Source organism: Anabas testudineus, chromosome 21 (assembly GCF_900324465.2).
Source record: "Anabas testudineus chromosome 21, fAnaTes1.2, whole genome shotgun sequence".
Taxonomy (NCBI): Eukaryota; Metazoa; Chordata; class Actinopteri; order Anabantiformes; family Anabantidae; genus Anabas; species Anabas testudineus.
Genome location: NC_046629.1, coordinates 2,239,953 through 2,261,304, shown reverse-complemented (window position 1 = coordinate 2,261,304; position 21,352 = coordinate 2,239,953). Strand labels below are relative to the sequence as shown.

At 44.0% G+C, this 21,352-nt stretch overlaps 2 protein-coding genes across 2 annotated transcripts; one reads left to right on the top strand and one right to left on the bottom strand.

Annotated features, from left to right (window-relative positions):
* Window positions 1-118: 118 nt before the first annotated feature.
* On the top strand, window positions 119-14,079 carry LOC113173083 (coiled-coil domain-containing protein 80-like). Its single transcript, XM_026376371.1, is given in 11 exon segments — window positions 119-1,553; window positions 1,670-1,867; window positions 2,477-2,967; window positions 3,472-3,810; window positions 4,572-4,728; window positions 6,859-6,995; window positions 8,098-8,249; window positions 9,416-9,519; window positions 11,638-11,721; window positions 13,147-13,277; window positions 13,279-14,079. Coding segments are annotated over 11 exon segments (2,661 nt in total). The 5' UTR covers window positions 119-862; the 3' UTR covers window positions 13,456-14,079.
* A 198-nt stretch (window positions 14,080-14,277) lies between these two features.
* On the bottom strand, window positions 14,278-20,839 carry LOC113173084 (probable UDP-sugar transporter protein SLC35A5). Its single transcript, XM_026376372.1, has 10 exons — window positions 20,752-20,839; window positions 18,805-18,960; window positions 18,602-18,700; window positions 18,385-18,518; window positions 18,104-18,171; window positions 17,624-17,812; window positions 16,478-16,678; window positions 16,259-16,386; window positions 15,636-15,904; window positions 14,278-15,203 (listed from the first exon to the last, which is right to left on the bottom strand). Exons 2-10 carry the CDS (start codon window positions 18,929-18,931, stop codon window positions 15,135-15,137), a joined length of 1,284 nt encoding a protein of 427 aa, XP_026232157.1. The 5' UTR covers window positions 18,932-18,960; window positions 20,752-20,839; the 3' UTR covers window positions 14,278-15,134.
* Window positions 20,840-21,352: the final 513 nt, after the last annotated feature.

Here is a 21,352-nt window from a genome sequence, read left to right as displayed (position 1 = left end):
TGGGGCCTGGGGGCGTTGCTCTCTTGGCTCTAAAGGAGGAACTTGACACTCAGGCTGATTATGGTCATTTCTCTTCCCGTTATCGGGCCAGGAGGGGGGGGGGGGAGTGCCTCACTGTTCAGGGGTGTTTCTACCGGACTTTCATTCACACACTTCATGTGCTGAGCAGCAGAGTTTCGGCTTTTCCAATGAAAGGGGTGTTGTTGACTGAACTGGCAACCCACGGTCCCGGGGCAGCTCCCGTTACGTCTCCCAGAGTCCGGAGGCTGAGGTCTGTGTGGACGTTTCTGTGAAAACCTCCGTGAGTCCAGGAGAAGAGACCAGACTGAGGGCAGGTCTCCACCGAGGTCCGGTCCTGTCGGGTCCTGTCGGGTCCTGTCGGGTCGTGTCCGCCCCCAGTAGAAGATTTACTGCTTCACCTCGTAGAGTGAAGACGTTACGTCGAGTTCTGGACAGGTGACGTGGTCCGAAACGTTTCGGGACAGATTCCTTTTCTCCGAGGGCTGAGGAGTAACCTGAAGGTTGATGATGTTTCTACAACACAGATGATTTGTCCTCCTGGTCTCCTGGGACTCTACTTGAAAACGGAAGTGTGGCTCACATGAGGTTCTGGATAAAACCGTTTACGCGCTGCAGACTCTTCACTCACATACACAGCAGACTGAAGTGGATTTGAGCAGAAGGCTCTGATAAAGATCCCTGCAGACTAGTATGTGCTGCACACTGTTCGTCTTCATCTGGAATTGATTGATCAGCCAAACTCAAATGCACTAAAGACGCGCACGGATCACGGATCCACCTCTGGATCGTTCTCTCTTGCTCCAGTGAGTGTTTCGCCAACTTTATCGGACATCTCGCCAGAATGAGGGCTTTCATTCTCACTTTAGCTCTGATATATCTGCTAACCTGGACAGTCGAGGCCGACAAACAGACTCATTTGAAGCGAGTCCAGTTGCACCGACGCACAAGACATGGACGGACCCAGCAGGGCGCAGCGGACACGGAGCGCCTCGTCGGACGTAAGCGTCCTGGGTTTGGTTCAGCCATCTCGGTGCACAGCCCCAAGAAGGGGGGAGATGTGCAGGCTGATGAGAGTGTTCCAGTTTCTGCCACGACGGGAACTTTGCACGGCAACAGAGCACGGGGTCAGGGTCCAGTGCCAAGGAGAGGGGGGACCGGACAGATCGGTTTACACCGTCAGACGAACCTGCAACAAGATGAGGGCGCTCCAGGAAACAGAGCCAGACTGACCCGCATGCCCAGCGGCGCCGGGTCACCAAACCTGTTGGCTAGTTTCGCAGGGAAGAACCGGGTCCTGGTGATGTCAGCTCCACATGATTCAGACGGCTACTACCGGCTGATGATGTCTCTGCTGAAACCAGATGTGTACTGCGAGCTCGCCGAGCGACACGTCCACCAGATCGTCATATTTCATCAGGAAGGAGAGATGGGGGGCAAGGTGAGGAGGATCACCACTGAGGGGAAGGTGATGGAGGAGCCGCTGGACACAGCTCTCATCCCCAGACTCATGAGCTTCCTCAAACTGGAGAAAGGTAACGACTGGGGTCAGCTGGGTTAGAGTTGAACATTCAGATGAAACACTGCTCTGAATGTTTTCTGTGTACCTGATTATGATTTTTAACCTCATCGGTGACATGTGGACCTGCAGGCAAGTTCGGCATGGTGCTGCTGAAGAAGACCCTGCAGGTGGAAGAGAGGTACCCCTACCCTGTGAGGCTGGAGGCCATGTACGAGGTGATCGACCAGTCGCCCATGAGGAAGCTGGAGAAGCTTCGGCAGAAAGGCTTCGTCCAGAAGTGCAGAGGAGCAGGTGTGGAGGGTCAGGTGGAAGAGGGCACGCTCACAGGTGAGAGGGCCGTCATGTTTGGTGGTTTTAATTACAGGAGGAGAAACTACTGGTTGACTTGTGCCACTTTACTGCCGTCTATTTAAAGTGTAAGTTCACACAAATTACTAAATCATAGTTTCCCTCCTGTTCTGAGTGGACCTGTAATTACAGCAGTCCCTCAGTGACTGAAGCTGTTTTCTCGTTGCATCACAGAGAAGTCTTCACTCTCACGTGTTGTCAAAGAACTGATGATTGAAGCAGTTTTATCTCTCTGCACACAGTTACTCACTGATATGCTGCTTTCTGTTTGCTCAGACTTTGCTCGTGTCTAAACATGCAGATAGTTTTCATCTTATTCTCTCGTATTTCTATGTTGTCATCTTGGAGCTGTGGAAGTAAATGTAATGTTTGCAGCCCAAACAAACTTACTGCATTTTGTACAGTATGAGTAAATAAATCCTGAACTATCTACATATATATGTTCTGAAGCTGTACGAGCAGCTGTTGAGTTTGTTTTGTGTGTGTGTGTGTGTGTGTGTGTGTGTGTGTGTGTGTGTGTGTGTGTGTGTGTGTGTGTGTGTGTGTGTGTGTGTGTGTGTGTGTGTGTGTGTGTGTGTGTGTGTGTAGACACACCTGTAGAAAGAAAACCACCAAAGAAGATCCCAAGGAAGCCCATACAGACAACAACGACGACAACCACAGCTGCCACCACCACAACTACAACCACACGACCCACCACCACCACCACAACTCGAGCCACAACCACCACAACTAAAGCTACAACCACCACCACCACAACTAAAGCTACAACAACCAGCAAACCCACCACCACCACCAGAAGAACCACCACCACCACAAAAAGACCCACCACTACCACCACCCAGAGACCAACCAGAGCCTACACCACAGCGCTGTGGCTCCCAGCCCCTCGAACTACTGCTGATCCTTATTACAACGACAACCGCAGACAGAGGGAGAGGTACCCGGCTAAAACCACCCCGGCCGGAGATAACCGCACCGACAAGGACAACAGAGATCCACACAGCCACAAGCTGGTGCCTTCCACACACAAACCCTTCAAGACCAAACTCACCAAGAAGAAGAACGCAGGAGGGAAGGTGAGTTGGTGAACGTGTTTTAAATCCTCATTAGTTTGATAAAGACTGAAACACTTGATGTGTTTTATCCTCAGTACTGAATCAAACACTTAATACTACTGCTGAATCCTTTTTTTATCTGTCAACTATTCAGTACTAACAGATGCTACGATGCTTCTGGGACCTTCTGCACCCCCTCTAAGAGTTGACTTGGCTGTACTAACTTTTTATTAACTGGTGATATTTATATGCTCGTACAGGTTTAATTGCTCTGTAATGGGCCTTAAATTCAAGTGCTAACTCTGATTTGTTGTAATGCTAACTGCCAAGTTAACTACTGTTGCCTCAGTTTTGTGTACAAGACAGTTTTCTTCCAGGAAAGATTTAGGACACTCTGGATCTCTCCAAAAACAGCAAAACTGCACATTGTGGGGAACTGGTTATTCACTGTCATTATATTCTAAAATGGAGATGTCATAACACAATTACTGTTGAAGAGATGACAGCTGATCTTTGTCTTTGCAGCTGTTGACGAATGAGTATGAAGACAAGTATGAGCCCAGTAAGCCGACAGTGAGCGAACCTGAGGGGGCAGAAACCTTCACCGACGTCAGTCCCACCAAGGTGAAGGGCAAACACGACAAGCACGACAAGAAGAAGAAAAAGAACGATAAGCTGAAGACTGAGAGGAGAGGGGCGAAGTCAGGGAAGGAGAAGAAGGTCGGAGGCAAGAAGAACGCAAAGAAGCAGTTAAAGTACCCAGAAAAAGAGGAGTACCCGAAGCCCACCAAGAAGCCCACGCCCCCTCCGAAGGGCTCTATGACCTCCTTCCTGGACTACTTTGAGAACAGAAGGCGTCTGCTGGTGAGAACATGACATAACCGTTCATAAAAGACTCACTTACTCTCCTACCTGGCAAATCTCCTCTTGCACGCTTCAGCCAGAGGGAAATATTTGTGCTCAGAGTCAGATGCTTTATTAAAGTGCTCTGAGCAGCTCCCAGTACAGACTGGACCTGCTGCAGGAGTTCCACACTTTGGGTTGTACTGCTTACATGTGCTAGAGTTAGAGGAGAAGATCGATCTACTCTCTCATTTGTCTGTTGAAGGCAACACTGGAACTGGAAGCAGTGGGAAACAGGTAGCCGGGCTCTGTCTGAAGGACGCAGTCTGCATACAAACACCTCTTCTAATTCTAATCAGCACATTTAGCTTGTTGGGCACCGCTGCATCCTGCCAAGCAACCAGCTAACACTGAGTCCAGTACACAAAGGGTCGCCACCTTCGGGTAGAGCCGGGCTAGCTGCTTCCCCATTTGCAGTCTTTTTGCAAACCCAAGCTAACTGGCTGTATATCTGAACAGGAAATGTGGAGCAGGAGAATGTTGGGACTCCATTATGAAAGTTTAAAACATCTGGAGAAATAAGCATATTTAAATTTTCTATAATGTCACTGTGTGTGTGCAGCAGCCGTCCAGCTGCCTGCCGCTCTGCACAGCTGCGCACTAACTGTGCGTCCCGGTATAGATTCTTATCGCAGCAGTACTGTGAGCAGGCTGGGAAAATATGTCCCCTCCTCCACCTCTGCTTCATGACACTCTAACCTCTTTACCTCCCTCCCCTCCAGCTGATCACGTCGCCCAGCGAGGAGAACCATATGTATGTGCAGCAGAGGGACGAGTACCTGGAGTCTGTGTGTGAAATGGCCATCAGGAAAGTCTCCATCATCACAATCTTTGGCTCCCTGACCAACTCCACCATGAAGATTGACCACTATCAGCTGGGTTAGTAGCTCCCGGTGCTCCCTGCACACGCTTTGACTTCTCTAACAGCGGGACAGGAAGGTTGAAATGCTGTGCGGTAGATTGTCTGTTTACCACCCAACACTCGGAGAATGCGTCCCTCTTTGGGCCGTGGTCCTCACAGTTGCTTAATTGTGTTATGAGAAGTCTTAGGGATGTTTTCCACACAACATATTTAATGCTAGTGAAGAGCAGAGCTGCTGTTTGCTTTGTGTGCCCTTTATTTCATGCTGCTCTCATCAAAATGTTGAGTTTCAGAGCTGTCATGAAGCGTCGGGTCCGGATCACTGTCTGTGCTCTTTGTCCTGTCACATTCGTACTGTAGCTGCAGGAATGTGAGAATAAGCTGCACATTCATCTTTCCATTTAGGAGCTGCTTCATGTGACAGATGTGAGTTTCAGACGTCTCTGGCCACAGTAGCTGTTTTGGTTTGTTTTCCTGTCTACTGTGATTTTCCCATAAACAGCATCAGGGTTTCATCTTCACTGTAAGACATTCAGCACTAGTTGGTGCATTTCTGCAGCGCTGCTCACTACGTTCTCTACATAACCTGCTACTGTTGCTGCTCAAACTAAGTTGAGGGAAGATTTTGTTATGCGACTGCTACAATATGCACAAAGTAGAAAGGCCAAGAGCGATGTCTCTGTCTGCCACATCTGCTGCTCTGTCCTTGATTCACCTTCCTCGTCCGATGTCAAACTTTATGCTTTGAGCAGCGATCTCTGCTCCAACTGTAACATTCAGTCACTGATGTACACGGACGCTGCCAAAGCCACAGTCTTGTGTACTTCTCTGTGCAGGTGACACTAAACCGCGCTGACCCACAGTGTTGGCTGCTGTGCTCTCTCTTCATTGTGAAACCTTCTGTTTTAGCTGGATTTGAATTTTCCTGTAGAAAGAGAGTTGAGCTCAGCAGCTGCTCCAGTGCAGGGGTCTGTATCATACAATATGCATCAGGGAGGAGGGGGGAGTCGCAGCTAGAAAACATACCGTTCTTGTGTGTCATCCTAAACAAGGGGTTAAGTCTGCCTCTGCTGGAGCCAGTTAAATCATCACACCCCCACACACCCAGTGCAATTATGACAGCTCTTGAAAATCTCCCTTTTGTTGAACTGCACACAGCTACTTGTTCCAAAGGAACAAAACCACGGCTGTTTTTATGAGATGTGCTGTATCATCTGTGCTTGGCGGCCCCTTCATATTTTGAGACATTTTATAGAGACCTCTGTCAGTGCGTGTTAACATCAGGACAGGCAAACCCGCTTTGAAATACTTTATAAGTCTGTCACACCAGAGCGAGGTTTGATCCAGACGGAGCGCTGGAAACAGCCAGAGGTGACGTCACAGGGTTACACGTTTGTTCCACTCACTGACCACAGGGTCTGTTAGGTCCATGTGTATATGTGTGAGTGTGTAATGCACACAGACAGCTGGTTCTTTTAGCGTGGCCCCTCCCTCCGTTCAGTGTGACTTCATAGTGTTTGGAGTTTTAAGTTGGTTGGTTGTCGACCGCGTGTGTTGTATGTTGGATTTACAGTATCTCGGTGAGTAGTTGTGTATTTCTGTGTGTAGTCTGCTGTCTCCAGCATGTGCTGGTTTTTTCCTGATTGGATTGCTTGTATTCATTACACAGCACTGAGAGGATGACTAAAACCAGGACAAAAATCCCAGTGGTCTGTGTGTGTGCACACACACACGGAGGGAGTGGTGATTAAAGGCTTTTGCTCTGGCCTGTAGAAATGGGCAGCTACAGTACATTTCTAAAGCACGTGAGCCTGCCAGATCTCAGTTAATAAAAGCTGCTCTTTGTTGAGTTTGTCCCCGATTGTCTTTGTATGATTCTCTTTCTGCTGAGTCTACTTCATTGTCATGTCAAACATATTTATCTAATGAACTCTCCTTCACATGGAGTTTGTCTTTTTATGGTTCCTCTAATGGGAAAACGTATGGAACATCTGCACTTCATTTCACGTTATGAATGTTATGTAAAAGGTTGAATTTGATTCATAAACAATACAAGATGCATTTTTCACTTACATGTATTTGTTAGTGCTACAGATGTGAGATGACGACTGTTCTTTACTGTCCAACATCTTTTTTCCCTTCTCCAGAGAATGACAAGCCAATGAAGGGTCTTCGTCAGGAGGACTTGGTGAACCAGGATCTGATCACAGAGCTGAGGAAGGAGTATGGCATGGTATACGATGACTTCTACATGGTCCTCAGCGACACCGACATGAGAGTGAAGGTAGGAGCTCGCTCTCGGTTGCTGTATCTCAAAGTTAAGGAACAGATCCTCTGAAGTCCAGGTGGCTGATCCATCAACATTAAAACATGTCACACAAACTTCTTCCATGAACCAAACTTTATTCACCAAATGTTAAAACATGTCATTCTATACATTTTATAGTAAACGTTATAATAATAGTTCAAATAAATCGACATGTCACTGAGCACTCTTCTACAGCGTCCTAACAACTCTGTGTAGTTTTATCTGGACTGAGGGATCAAACGCAGAGAGAAGGTCGTAGACCCATTCCAAGTAAGAAAACCTACTCTGTTTCATGTTGAGCTGCGTAATCCCCTTAAATAAGCCGCGTTCTGCTGTATTCATGGCCTCCTGTTGCTCTTTTGGTCTTCACCGTGTTTACACATTCACCACCCATCTGCCCAACACTTTCATCGCTGACCTGTCCTCACGCAGCCAACGTGCCGCCTTCACTAAAACACTGTTTTAATTCACGCAACGCGACTTTCACCTAACACCTGTGTGTGTCTACGTGTGTGTGCACGCACACATGCCAGGCTGTTTTTGGACAGATTCATCAAAGAGGCCAGTGTTCACCTCTGTGCTGACAGAGGCAGAGACAGGGTCTCGGTCTGTGAATGTAGGATGTGGGTGTGGGTTTGAGAAAGAAAGGGGAGAGAGAGAGACAGAGAGGTGTGAAAGAGGTGGAACAAGCTGTGCAGCAGATTCAGCAAATTCCGAGGAAAGTGTGAGAGTTTGTATGTGGCCGTGTTACATGTTTGTGCATTTGTTAGATAATCATGCTGAGATTTATTAGCACCGCAGTAAATTAGACAGTTTTAGGTTTCTGCAACATGTCGTCTCCTCTTTCCCAGAAGTTACTGTGAAGAATGTTTGGGATGTGGCAAAGGTCGCACCACAGCACAGTCATGTTCCCAAACTTCACTTCAGCATTTATTGGAGACACGTTCACCACAGTTTGAACCAGTGGAGTTTTAGTTTTGTTCTCTCTGTCAAAAGTATATTGATTTATTTATTCTGTGGCTTCACCACATTTCTGGAAACTATGACACATTCATGTTCATATTTCTTTTTTAAATAGCAATCCTACGAGGTTCCCATCGCCATGAAGGCCGTGTTTGACTACATCGACACCTTTTCCTCCCGCATCCGCGAGATGGAACAGCAGAAGAGAGACGGAGTCACCTGTAAGAAAGAGGACAAGCCCAGATCGCTGGAGAACTTCCTCTCCAGGTAACGTTGTCTTCAAAGGGATTCAGATATGATACAGTACAAACTGGATGCGGGCAGTTTGATGCCTAGAATATGTCCAACATACAGTATTTTAGATTTTGCTTGATGCCCTAAACCATTATGTAAAGTAAAGCCATATACAGTCAGGTTTATATTTTGCAGAGTGACACAAGCGTCATCTTGTTGGTTAATGTGTAAAAAGGACATTAAACAGTCAACATGTGTTCAAAGTGTCAGCTTCAACTTACAGGTTAGGTTGAAAACATTGGACAAACTGTGCAGGAATTACAGTTATTTAAATGTACAGACGCCCGATTTTAGTGGACAAACTAAATAAATCGTAAATTAAACAGTTTTAATACCTGGTTGCAAATCCTTTGCAGCCAGCGAGCGGCTGAGGTCTGAAACCCACAGGCATCATCTGATGCTGGGTTCCTGCCAGGTTTTTACCGCAGCAGTCTTCAGCTGGGAGAATATTTCAGGAAGTGAAATACATGCTCAGTTAGATTGACAGAGGCCACAGCAGTTCATCTTATAAGCTTAATTGTTTCACTTCAGATCCACTGTGCATAATCAATGTCAAAATATATCGTGTCTAAATATAACTGAGGAGCTGACTATGGACTGTCCATCTCTGCTTTATTCAAACTGTTGCTCTGAAAAACTGCTGCTGCTGCTGCTGCTTACCTTGCACATGCTGCCTTAGTGAAGTGTTCGGGGAGGAATCATTAGTCAGGACCAACAGGTTGTTTCTGCCTTCATCAAACATCTGTTGCTCCATAATGCTCAATCAGCTGCACCATCGTTTTCGGCCTTTATAAGCAGCATTTTGCAGATCGTGGCCGTCGCGCGTGTTCCATGGATATTAAAAGTAACATAACCCTCTGCCGTTCCTCAAGCCTGAATCATTGCACTCACATATTTTCACGAGACGTCTAAACCAGACAGGCTGTCTTTTGTTTCCATGGAGACCTGAATTCCAGCCCCACATCGGAGTGCTGAGATCTGGCAGCTTTTTTGACCATAATTCGCGGTTGTCACCCTCTGGCAGTAATAGCATGGGAATATGTTAGTGTACAAGCACAAACTCCTTGTCTTAGTACAGAGCTTTCACTGCTGCACCAAAGTGCCACTTAAATCCAGGCTAAAATTTTCTGTGATTGTAGGTTCCGCTGGAGACGTCGCCTCTTCATCATCTCCGCCCCCAACGATGAGGAGTGGGCCTATCAGCAGCAGCTCTACGCCCTGACCAGCCAGGCCTGCAACCTGGGTGAGTTGTCTGAAATCAACCAACGGTTCAGTCGCTCTCAAACGAACCCGAGTGTGAGTTCAAGACAGGAAAGTTAAAGGGTCAGTTCAGCCAAACAACAAAAACACAGCACTTACCAGACTGTGGACACACAAAGAATGCCAGTTACAGCTGTAAGAAATATAATTCAAACATTTACTATTGTCAATTTGCCAGTATTCCTATATTTTACCTCTAGTTATTGTCTCTACTACATCGTGGGGGAAATATGTCTCTTCAGCTGCTTAGCAGCAGGTAGTGTAGACCGGTTTTTAAAAGCAGGCTGCTAAAAATGATGTCATACATGTAGTGAAAGTGCAGGTGTATAGATGCAAGACTTACCTGATCCTGTCTTCGTGATAATCTAGATTATCTAGTCAGAATAGACAGTTTATCCTGCTGAAATGTTCTTGAGTTGTAATTTCAATACAGAGATTCACTGGTAGATTTTTAACAGACATTTTCAATCTATTGATGATAGCAGTCGACAGAATCTACTATTTCTGTGCTTTTCAGTGAAATACCAATGTCATGATATGACGACCTGAACTTTACCCAGGCACATGTCCCGTCTAATGCCAGAGCAATAGTCAGACCACTTATGAATACTGTATATTCATCACATGAAGAAGCAGGAATGTGTTTGTTTACTCCAACCCTCCAGATATTATCAGCATCTGCATGCATCTGTGCACAGAGGGATTCCAGATGATAACACTGGCAAGAGCTTATTTTGTGAAGTCTAACAAGCTCTTCTCCTTCTTTGACCACAGCCCTTTCAGCTAGTTAGTCAACTTTTCCACTGTTGCTTAACTTTTATTAACTTTTAATATCTCGAGACATTAATCTAAACTTTGCAAATCTCAACAACCTGTATCTGTATGATAAATAACATTTCTCTCAGGCTCTTACTGTACATCTTACCTTTGTACTTAGTTCCCTTTCATAATACTGAAGATTGTCAGAAACGTGGAGAAACAGCATTTGACTCAGTTAGTGAGTAATAAAATCTTCAGGCCTGTTTCGGAGGTGTTGTCAAAAGTGCACTTGTGCATCTCACCGGTGTGTGTGTGTATGTGTGTGCAAGGTGAGAAGTAACGTGTGGGGGTCAGAAAAAATACGATTAACAAGATTCTCAGAGATTGAGTCAAAGTTTTAATCTTCAAATGATCTAAATAAATGTATGGATTTTCAACACGCTTCCTATGGTTCTAGTTTAGGACATTTAGCCTATTTGAATTTTTATTACACTTCCCATCATCTGGCTTAAAACAGACAATGACAGTATTTATTTAGTAGTACTAGTACTTTAACTCCCCCGACTAAGACTCTTTTCTTAAAGGTAGGAATAAGGATGCTATTAAACAAAGGTCACCAGAAGCCCCGTGTCTGAGGAACTTACAAAACCTGTAAGTTAACGAATATGTACAAAGTTAGAAAGCAAAGTGAAGTACAGTGGGACAGTAGGGACAATCAGCATAGGCCAACAAAAGTTTCACAGCCTGTAAAGTGGTTCTAATGGTTTGTTACCGTCTTTACAAATGGTTAAGTAACCATTAAAAAGCCATTAAAGTTAAACTGTAGGTCCCTAAATTAGACGGTGGTACCTATTTAACTATGATGTCACTGTGTTTTTCCATTTGAGTGAGTCCGGTTACTGTAGGTTGACTTATCAGCAGGCCCAAACCTGGTTCTGTGAGGACTTTTCTCCCCTCATGTGTTGCTCTTGGCCGGGTTAGCACCCAGGGCTGCTTCCTCCCTCCCTGTCCCGGACAAAGCCCGGTCCTGCTGACTGGGCTGAAGGCCTGAAAGGTTTGATCCTGGCATTCAGCACTTGGCTCTCACCAAGTAAAGCCAGCTTTCTCCTGTGTTTAATGTGGGCTTTCTCTCTTTAGAGAAAATGCCTTTTTGGCAAGACTCTGCGGACCACCACCATGTCCTACCTAGAAACCAGTGCTTAGGATGGTTCCAATAATAAACAGCCACAGCAAAATCAGCTTGAATAAGCAGAACTGTTGGTCATTATATTACAGACACAAAGTATTTTGCTGTTATCTGTTTAACATATTTGCCTCTCTCCCGTGTGTTGTCTTGACACAGGTCTGAGACACATCGCCATTCTGAAGTTGGTCGGCGCGCAGCTGCCAGATATGGGTGGAGTGTTGGAACTCTATCCTATAAATGGTAAGAACTTTTTCTTATAAAATAACAAATGGAAATCTGGTTCAGACACGTCTGTAGGAAACACAGACAGCCACATATACAGTCACGGCCAAATATTTTGGCAGTGATGCAAATTTTAAGCAGCCCACAAGTAGAGACTTTAAGCATTGATAAGGCAGGAGGGGGTCACCATGAGTCACATGAAATCTAGCACGTCACAGGAAAGTGCAGTAGTCAGAAGAGTCGACACTGCAAATACTGAGTCTTTGATTAAATTTCATAAATCTTATGAATCTGTTCCTCAGTGTACCACAAAAACATTATTCCTACTTCAGGAAGTACTCAGCCTGACCCAGCCCCAAACCCCTCGAAAGTATTTACCTCCTTTGGTTTAGCTGCAGTGACTCGCCCCACTGACTGGAGTGCAGTGTCATCTGAAGGCCACAGCCTGCTCACTAGACATGCTGGTAGCTACTAGTCATATCAGGAAATGACCACTCTCTAACCCAGTGGTGCATTCCTAAAATAATCAGCAGATACTTGGCCAAATATCTGCTCAGGTTAAGCTGCAGTGGCTGGTCCAGCTGGCTTGTTAGGCAGTTTGATCAGAGACGGGCCTGCTCAGTGGTCCAACAACCGCACTGTCCAGTTCCACTAATCTCGCCAGTAGCGGCTGCTAAGCAACTCCTCTCGATGAAATCTATCTCAACATCACATGGCGTCAGGGAACACTCTCTGTTTGGCTGAGTTGGGCCTACAACACAAAGAAGGCTCAGCAGTGTGTTCCAGACTTCCAGAACCACCCTCTTTACCCGTAGGCCCACACTCAACACACCTCTACATGAAACGGTCAATTCTAATATCCAGAGAACAAGTTAGCAGACACTCCACAAAGCTAACAGGGTCCTTTTATTCCATTAGGCCTTTTCTACAGTGCCCTGCACAAAATACACAACGTGCTTCTGACCACAACCTGATTAGACCATGCCCACAAACTGACCAGTTTCCTGTAAAGTAGCTGCTCTTTCTCACCACCAAGGCAGAAATCCTATCCCAGATCTACCCTACTTATGCAAAACCAGAATCCCAATCAGTCCAGAAATCCCTTTGCGTAGTCTAGTGTTTCAGGGTTACATGCTGTAGTTGCATAATCATGATCAAAATGAGAAATATTACCTTCATATGATCTGGTAACTCAAGAGAAGGCTTTAATCAAACAGACTGTTGAGTTTACAGCAAAAAAGAAATGGGAGTCTGACTTGTGCAATACTGTAGGAACTAGAGTTGTTGCCAGTGGACTGAGGTTTCTGCTTTTGGCATTTGAGCTCAGCATGTGGAGGTACAGTAAATGTCAGACAAGTCTGCAAAGATAAACACGGCTGTTCCCTTTCTCCACTGCAAAAACAACGTCTCTAACTCTCTAACCTGGATCTCTGCTCCATCCAGGGAGTGCTACTGTGGAGCGTGAAGGGCTGTCAGCAACCCTGGTGAAGGACATGAGGAACTACTTCCAGATCAGCCCAGAGTACTTCTCCATGCTGCTGGTAGGGAAAGATGGGAACGTTAAATCCTGGTACCCCCTCACCTATGTACTCCATGGCGATTATCTATGACCTGGTAGACTCTATGCAACTACGCAGACAGGAAATGGCCATCCAGCAGTCACTGGACATGAGCTGCCCTGAAGACGAGTACGGTGGTTACGGCTACCATCAACACGGATATGAACATCGTTATGAAGACGGCTATCACTAGAGCTATGGTTACTAACTGGTGTGTGCTAAGCAAGGACGCTCACCCTTACTCCTTCTTCTGCATTGCAGCTGGTACCTGGTGCCACCAGCCCCCTTCTTTTGACGTGTAACCTTTTTTTGTTTTTTATTCTAACCATCTTCCATCAGTCAGTTATACATGGAGTGAGGTGATGAATATTTTGTAGCACTTATTGAAAGCCTCCAAACTGTTGCTTTCACCTTTCCAGTTCTTTGGTATACAGTATATAGCACAGTATGCTACCAGTAATGGTTATTTGCGAGGGGTTTGATTCAGGGGGTCTGGGATCTGTTGTACCCAGAGTTATTTTATATATTTCTGCCTTCAAACAAAGACTGTTTTGCACATTATCGCATTATCTGTCACGTTCACTTGCCTTCTGGGTTAAATTGACATATTCCTGTTTCAGTACAGAGCATTTTATTGTAGATAATGGCTAAAATAAGACGTATATGTATTTATTAGATATATTTTGCAGCGGAGGTGCAGTTAATGATTTTAAGAAGAAACTGTCATTATTTCTCTTTTGTAAAGTTTCTGTTGCTATAAAATGTTCTTATTTATACTCTATTGTCCTATATGACAAATAAACGTTTGTTAATTACATGTAATAGTCTTTGAATTGCTTGCTGTGCACTGTATGCCAGTAGGACGTCTCGGTTTGAGTCCACCGCAAGAATCTTTTGAGCTACATCTCCTCCTAGTGGCTGAAAACAATAGTGAAGTTGTATCGGATTAACCATTTAATAATAAAGGCCACGCTGTCGAGTGGGATTTAAAAAAAACAAAGAGGCTACAACAGAGTAGGAATGAAAAATAATAAACGTCTTTTAATCTCAACCTCACGGTCCCTCCAGACACTCGATGCCTCTGCAAACAAACATGCTAAATCCATCTTGAATATATGTTAAATTTTACATTTAGAATTCATTATTTACTAGCTGTTTAATTTCAGAATAGCGTTTATACAATGTTATGGCACAAACAGCAATCTCAAAGAAATGCATTTCATAGTATTTCACAGTTATACTGCATCAATAAACTGCTGAAAAGAAGATCGAAGGACAAAAAACTGAACAGTCAGTTTGTTGTCTGTTACAGTGCAAATGTCTGAAAGTGTCCATTACGGCAATTTTGATAGTTCTGGTTCAAAAATATTAAAACCCCTGTGCACTGCTATGGAATCAACTGTCCTGTCGAGTACAAGTGATTATACTAGTAATTTAGGATTCCATGGTGATTATTAAAATCATCTGAAACACTCCCTTCACACAAATCCCACAACAATTAGAAAGTGTTCGCTTCGACCACAGATGATAAAATTAGCCGAAACGTGACATGAAACTTATCACTAACCTGCACAAACAGTAGGGACCTTTACAGGAAATAACAGTAAGCAGTAATCTCAAAGCACAAATGCAGTGACTGATATTTTCCAGCACATACATGTTGCTGGTTCCTCTCGCCACAGAAATGGCAGCAGTCAGAAACAGGCAGGCACATTTTGACATAAATACAATAGTGTCAACAGCATCATTCCCCGTTTACCTGCTGAATTTGTTTGTGACCACGTCACGTCCAAGTCTAAGAGTCTGTTCTCCAGCATCGCAGCAGCAGCAGCGAAGAGGAGTTTCCTCTGTCTTGCAGTGGAGCCATAAGTGCTATAAAGACTCTTCCTCAGATTCACTGTCTGTGTTGGGCTTTGTCAGGAGCTCCAGTTCCTCGCCGTCCTACAACAGAAAACACAGAGGAGGTCAGATTGAAGTGTCCATGTCACCAAACACCAGCTTTAAAGATGTTTTCAGACAGTAAGGGGATAATTTACTACTGTGAGGCTACAGCTGCTACCGCCAGACTGTGTCAGACAACCCCCTCAGAGACCTGTTTAAAGATTCCTCCTTTAAAATCCAATACACCTCATTGACTTAATGACGTTACGTGAGGTACGGCTCTAGCATGAGTCTGAATCCTGTTTTCATAGAGAATTAGTTTTCCACCACTAAAAAAAAAATCACATTACAGAGAAATGAGAGCCAGGTTTCCTACAGAGAACATGGCATGTGTGTGTGTGGGAGGAGAGGAAGGGGCTCCGGGGTTAGGTGAGTGTGTGGGCTTGTGGGCTTGTGCGCTTGGCTAGTTAAGATTTGTGGTTTGCTCCTTACCCCTCTGGATCTCTCAAACACCTCGCCATTGATGACCCGCAGTTTTTCCTGCTGCAGGCTGTATTCTGGGTCCCTGGGCCGACTGGCGTTGTAGATGAAGATGGCCAGCAGGACCATGGGGGCCTGGAGGAAGAAGCCCAGTGAAGGGCGGAAGTCGAAAAGGAAGAGGGAGAGAGCAGTAACCAGAACGGTGGTGATCTGGCCTGTCAGCACATGGAACATGTTGTCTCTGAATTTCAAGATAAAGGCCACAGATAAACCCAAAGCAGCTGGGGAGACAACAGAGACGAGTGTGAGGTCTTCACATGCACGCCATAAAACATACATGTAACTAACAATCTAACAATAAACACGTTTCTGAATCCTAAACCACAATTACTATAATTAAAGTAGTAATAGTTCCACATATTTGACATTTAATAGGCTCATTTGTTCTGTCATCACCAGTCAGATGAGAATATTGACATGATTCTCACTGAACTAGGGGGAAACAGCAAGTCCTGAGGTAAAGAATTTTTTAACTGAGCAGTAAGAACTAGAGACATCCCATCAGAAAACCTCTGTTTGAGGAGAGGGTAACAAATGCTCTATATTTATCACTTAGGTGTGATGCTGTTACTCACCGGTGACCAGCACCAGCCCCAGGGAGTACACGTTATGTCCATGAAGAAGGCCACAGTGCATGGTAAGGCCTCGTGACTCGCTGCCGAGTCCAAGGGTGAGACCATTAAATATCACACCAAAGGCATACCTGCACACAGCAACGCAGTGATGTTAGGATCAAACATGGGCCTCGAGTCTTCAGCCTCATGATTTATTTATTAATTTAAGTTGCTTCTCACAGTTTACTATTCTGGATGAAGATGCTCTCAGTGAGCTGGTCTCCTTCTTTGAGGATTTTCTCATTGTAGATGTTGGCCATGGCAGAGATGAAGCACTGGATTAGCAGTAGGATGTGACCGACGCCCAAAGATCGAAGCTTCTGCAGCATCCTGTCCCTCCATTCCTGCCCAGGCAGAGATGACACCCACGATTCACTGGCACTGTGATAGAGGCAAACATATGAGAAACATTTAACAAATCTGGATGACAAGGAGTGAAAAAATGTTTATAGGAGTTACAGTTTCAACATGAGCAAATTAATCAGTAATTTTAATGTCATTAAACATTTTGTTGCCTGAGCCCAGGGGGACAAACTGTATCCAAAGTCATATTCAGTTTACTACTATATATGTACTTTAAAGAGAAGAATATCTTCCTGTTTAAAACTGCAAGAAAAAGTATGTGAACCTTTTGGAATGACCTGTTTTTTTTATTATTATTATTATTCAGTAAAAATAACAAAAGTGTGATCAGATTGTGATCTGTCTCACAAATACAAACACAAACAATTCTAATAATCTTTCACATGCACCCATCAGGTGCTGGTAGAAAAACTAAGTGAACATCTACATTGGCAGCAATAACTTCTAAGAAGCACTTGAAATAGCTGTGGACTGAATCACATGCTCAGAAAATAAATTTCTAGGGATTCACTTACTTTTTCCAGCAGCATTTTCACGTAGTGTGTTCCATTTAGACATGAAAGATTAGAATTCTTTTTGTTTTATTAGCTAAACACATTGTAGCTGCGACTCAATAGGAAGCTCTGATCACATTTTAATACCAAGGTCATTCCAAAGGGCTCACATTCTTTTTCTTTCCACTAGAAACACAGTATAGGTACATTTTGAATAAAAGATTATTTAAATGACTGTTCCAGACCCAACTTAACAAGCTACATCCTCTTGTCCTGCATAGAACTGAAACTGACTCACATAAGAAAAACATCTGTCAGTTCCAACCCATAATTTGGGTGATGTGATGCAAAGGTGCGAACTTCTCTGCTGTTTGATGTGAACACAGCACTAAATAAAAGCTGAAACTCGTCGTGTACCCACCTTTTGAAATGTCTTTGGTGTACATACTTGATGTATTCATCATATTACCTGCTGTTCCTCATCTGCTCCAGCAGCTGGGTGTAGAGTTGACAGGAGTTAGAGGGGGTGGAGAGGGGGTTGGAGTGGAGGCCTGGCACAGCTATGGAGTTCTGGCTGCCTCCTGATCCGGTCGTCAAGGAAACGATGGACAAGAAGAGGATAACTAACGCTGCCCACTGAATCCAGGACAGACGCCTCCTGAGGGGAAAAACATAGCTTTAACTTTTAGCTGTGGTTGAAGGTTTCAGACATAAAGAATTACACGGTACTGTGGTGACATGCTGGACTTTTAGAGTGAAGCATTAAAACTGAGTTGTCCTGTACCGTGGTTTGAAGCCACTGAGGGGAATTTTAAAGTGGCAAATCTAAAAAGACAATGTATCTCCTCTAGATGCACACTCACCACCACAGATCTGAATGAGTGAATCACCAAATACCTTATCCTTTGGAAGAACAGAACATTACGGAGTAGTCGATTGAGTCACTTACTTCAGAACAATTCTGAAGAGAACGGCTGTGGTCAGGATGACAAAGTTGGAGAACAACACTGCCATGGCCTGGAGACAAGAGGCAGAACAGACAGCTCAGAAACACAACAGCACAGTGATAGCAGAACACAGCAATCGTATCAGACGAGTCTTTGAGCTGGATGTTTTGTAAAGGCTGATTTGATATGAGGAAATGTATGTCACCAAGTTATCAAGAGTTAAATTATTGGAATGAACACAACAAAGGTAGGAATAAAATAGCAAATATAAGTCTTTACTGACAGGCTGCAGGTAGGTCATCACATAGAAGATGATGAGGTTGTCAAGAAAGTAGAGGAAAGCAGGGACGGCCCACTTCAGGGAGTTGAGGAAAGAAGAGCTGGAGGAACAACCCAGCTCTCTGCAGGATCGCCCCTCTGAAGGAACAAACAACAAGAGTGAATAAACACACCTTACCAAGAAAAACAACAAGACACACAGCTGTGACTGGGATGTTTACCTTGGACTATGACCCTGAGTGACATAACCAGACAGAAGAGGAGTTTGAGCAACTCAGCAAGAAGATTGACAGATGCAGGCAGGAAGTCGTACTTATTTTCTGTGAATAAAGAGACTCAGTCAACAAGATGCAAATACACAGAAATGCAGTTAAAATGTTTGCTGAATATTATCAAATCATGTTTTCTCTCAATAAAATGTCACCAGCATTGGCTGAGAATTTGAGAAGCAGGATGCGACTGGTCCCCAAGGTTACAAAGCCCAGACCGAGGGCCAGAGTGTAAGCCGACGAGCGGGACCACAGTCTGGGGCAGGAGTGGCAGCACGCCATGGCTGAGGCTGGAGGGGATGCAGTTACACCTGACGGAACGCGTTCACAACACAGAAACACACAGTGCAGGTATCAGACTCAACCCTCTGCGTCTGAGAAACTCAGAGTTTTCATTTCAGAAGGAAAATAATAAGTCATTTTATTCTTTCATGGCAGAATAACAGCTATTTTCTGGAGCTTAAGTACAACAGGAGTGCTCACTGCGAGACATCACTGTCAAGGAATCTGCCAAAATGCAATGGGGTATTTTTTAAGCTAAAGTTGAATTTTTTTCTTTAACTATCCACTTAAATGCCTGGAATGTCTGTTTTTATGCCACACCCTAGACAAAAAGGAGAGCATATTTATTTTTAGACTTGGAAACTCCACGTCCAGAGACCACGGCTATAGGCAATGATTGTAACATGTAAGTCATCCAAAATCCACCTGGTCAAACTGACCAGGGAATGGTCCCGCCAAAAGCAAGAAAGGACAGGAAATAGAGTTGGCAGGGTCGTAAACAACGTACCAGAGCTGGAAAACAACAGCAGTTTACCAAGATGTAAGTTAAAGGAGGATTTTTATCAAACATTTCACAGTTGGTGTGTTCACACTCACTGCAGCCAAACAGCTTAGTGCAGTCGTGATTCTTTTTCTCTGCTCAATCAAATATTATTCAGCATATTCAATTTACAACTGCCCCATTTCACATAATCATTAATAGGAGCTGGATTTAGGTCCAATATAACCTCTCTTTATATCATGGTACAGTTCAGCATCAACAGACAACATCCTCTAAAACAATCAAACAATCCATCAACACACACATCGACCTCATAAACTGACATCTGACAGCGTTTAGCTCTTATCTTCTGTCCTGCAGCATCACACAAGCTGCTCCGTCCGGGTCCGACTTTATCTAGTTTTTCAAGAACTATCAGTTCAGGAACTAATCTGAAGTGTCTAGATCCAGTAAACACAAAGCTGCACATGTTTTGCTGGAGTAATATGAATAAGATGCTAACAACACAGAATAACAACTGATTAAGCCTCATTAATCATTATTAGATCAGTATCCTTCACAAATATTAACAAATATTATTTCTTAATTAAGCTGCTAAACTGTTCTTCTCTGTCATGACCGTTAGTCAAAAAAAAACATGTCCCCATATCCTGTATGTTAAATAGTTTTCTAATATTTGACCAAGTTATTCATCAATTTACTAAAACAAAAACTTACATTCATCTGTAATTGTAAATTAAAGGATTACTGTCGTGCAAAGGTTGAGGTCCTTTAGATGTTAAGATTCGGGTCCATTGAGGAAGCTTCTGACCACCCGATCATTTGCATTGTGACATGTCCCCCCTGCTCACTTCTCCTGTTCTTTTAGAGTCTCTCTGTCCTATGAACACTGTCAATGTGAGACACATCTCTCATTGTGTACATGAAACCAGTTTTGCAGCACATCAACAAGACAAATCCTGGTGCCATAAACCTATTTCTGGATCCTTGGATTCCCTAAAGTAGGAGATTTAATATCTTTCTGGTGATCAGGGTGTTTAAATCAACAGCCTGGGCTCTGAAGAGCTGTAGTTAAAGACCTTTTTATTGCTTATTAGTGAAATGTCACTCTCTTCTACATCTTTTCAAAAAGTCAGTGACTTTCAGAACTGAACCAAACAAAGAAGCTCAGAAGCTACATTAGCATCATCTGCATCATAGGCGTCAGGTTTCTGCAAATAAAGACCCACAATGAAAGCAACACACATGTTCTACTAAGTATGTGGACATATGCGCAAAAGGACATCACTAATAACATGTAAAAGTGGATCAAACTTACTAAACCTGGTGGTTATTCGTCTGTTTTTCGAGACATCGCGGAGGCGTCGTATTTACCAAACACTCGCACTTCCTGGTTAACAGACGTGCTGGTGCGTGATGACGTCACTGACGACGCATCTTAATAAACTTGTTTCTGTTTTGTTTTTGTTTTTTTTACTGAGCAGAAACTTTAACAATAGATTAAAGTTTAACAGGATTAGAAACAGATTCAAAAGTAAATACTCACATCAAGTAGAATTAGGTTGAAGGAAATATGTACAGTCTCAGTATCCCTTTAACACTATGAATAGTTTTTCCATAGGGTTCATGTTTATTCTAATGTCCCTTCTATGCCTACAACTAGTATTTTCTTACCTTGTTCCTTCCATGATCATGCTAAAAAGTGCAGGTCCATGTCATCCATCTCTCATTTATAAATCTATAAATGCCCATTTTCAATAATATTCCTCACAAAGTTAGAGTTATATTTACAGGACTCTTTCTGCTGCAACATAATGCCGACAGCTCAATGTGAAGACAACAGACAGCAGTAATTGACACAAGAGATTTTCACACAGTCTACTGAAGGAGGGCCTCCAGACTGAGACATGCTTTAATTT

Coding starts and splice junctions, on each gene's coding strand:
- LOC113173084 (XM_026376372.1), bottom strand. CDS start 18,931: ATGGCGTGCTGCCACTCCTGCCCCAGACTGTGGTCCCGCTCGTCGGCT. Junction 18,519..18,601: donor ACTCAGGGTCATAGTCCAAG/GTAAACATCCCA, acceptor TTGTTCCTTCAG/AGGGGCGATCCTGCAGAGAG. Junction 17,813..18,103: donor CTCTTCAGAATTGTTCTGAA/GTAAGTGACTCA, acceptor TTTTCCCCTCAG/GAGGCGTCTGTCCTGGATTC.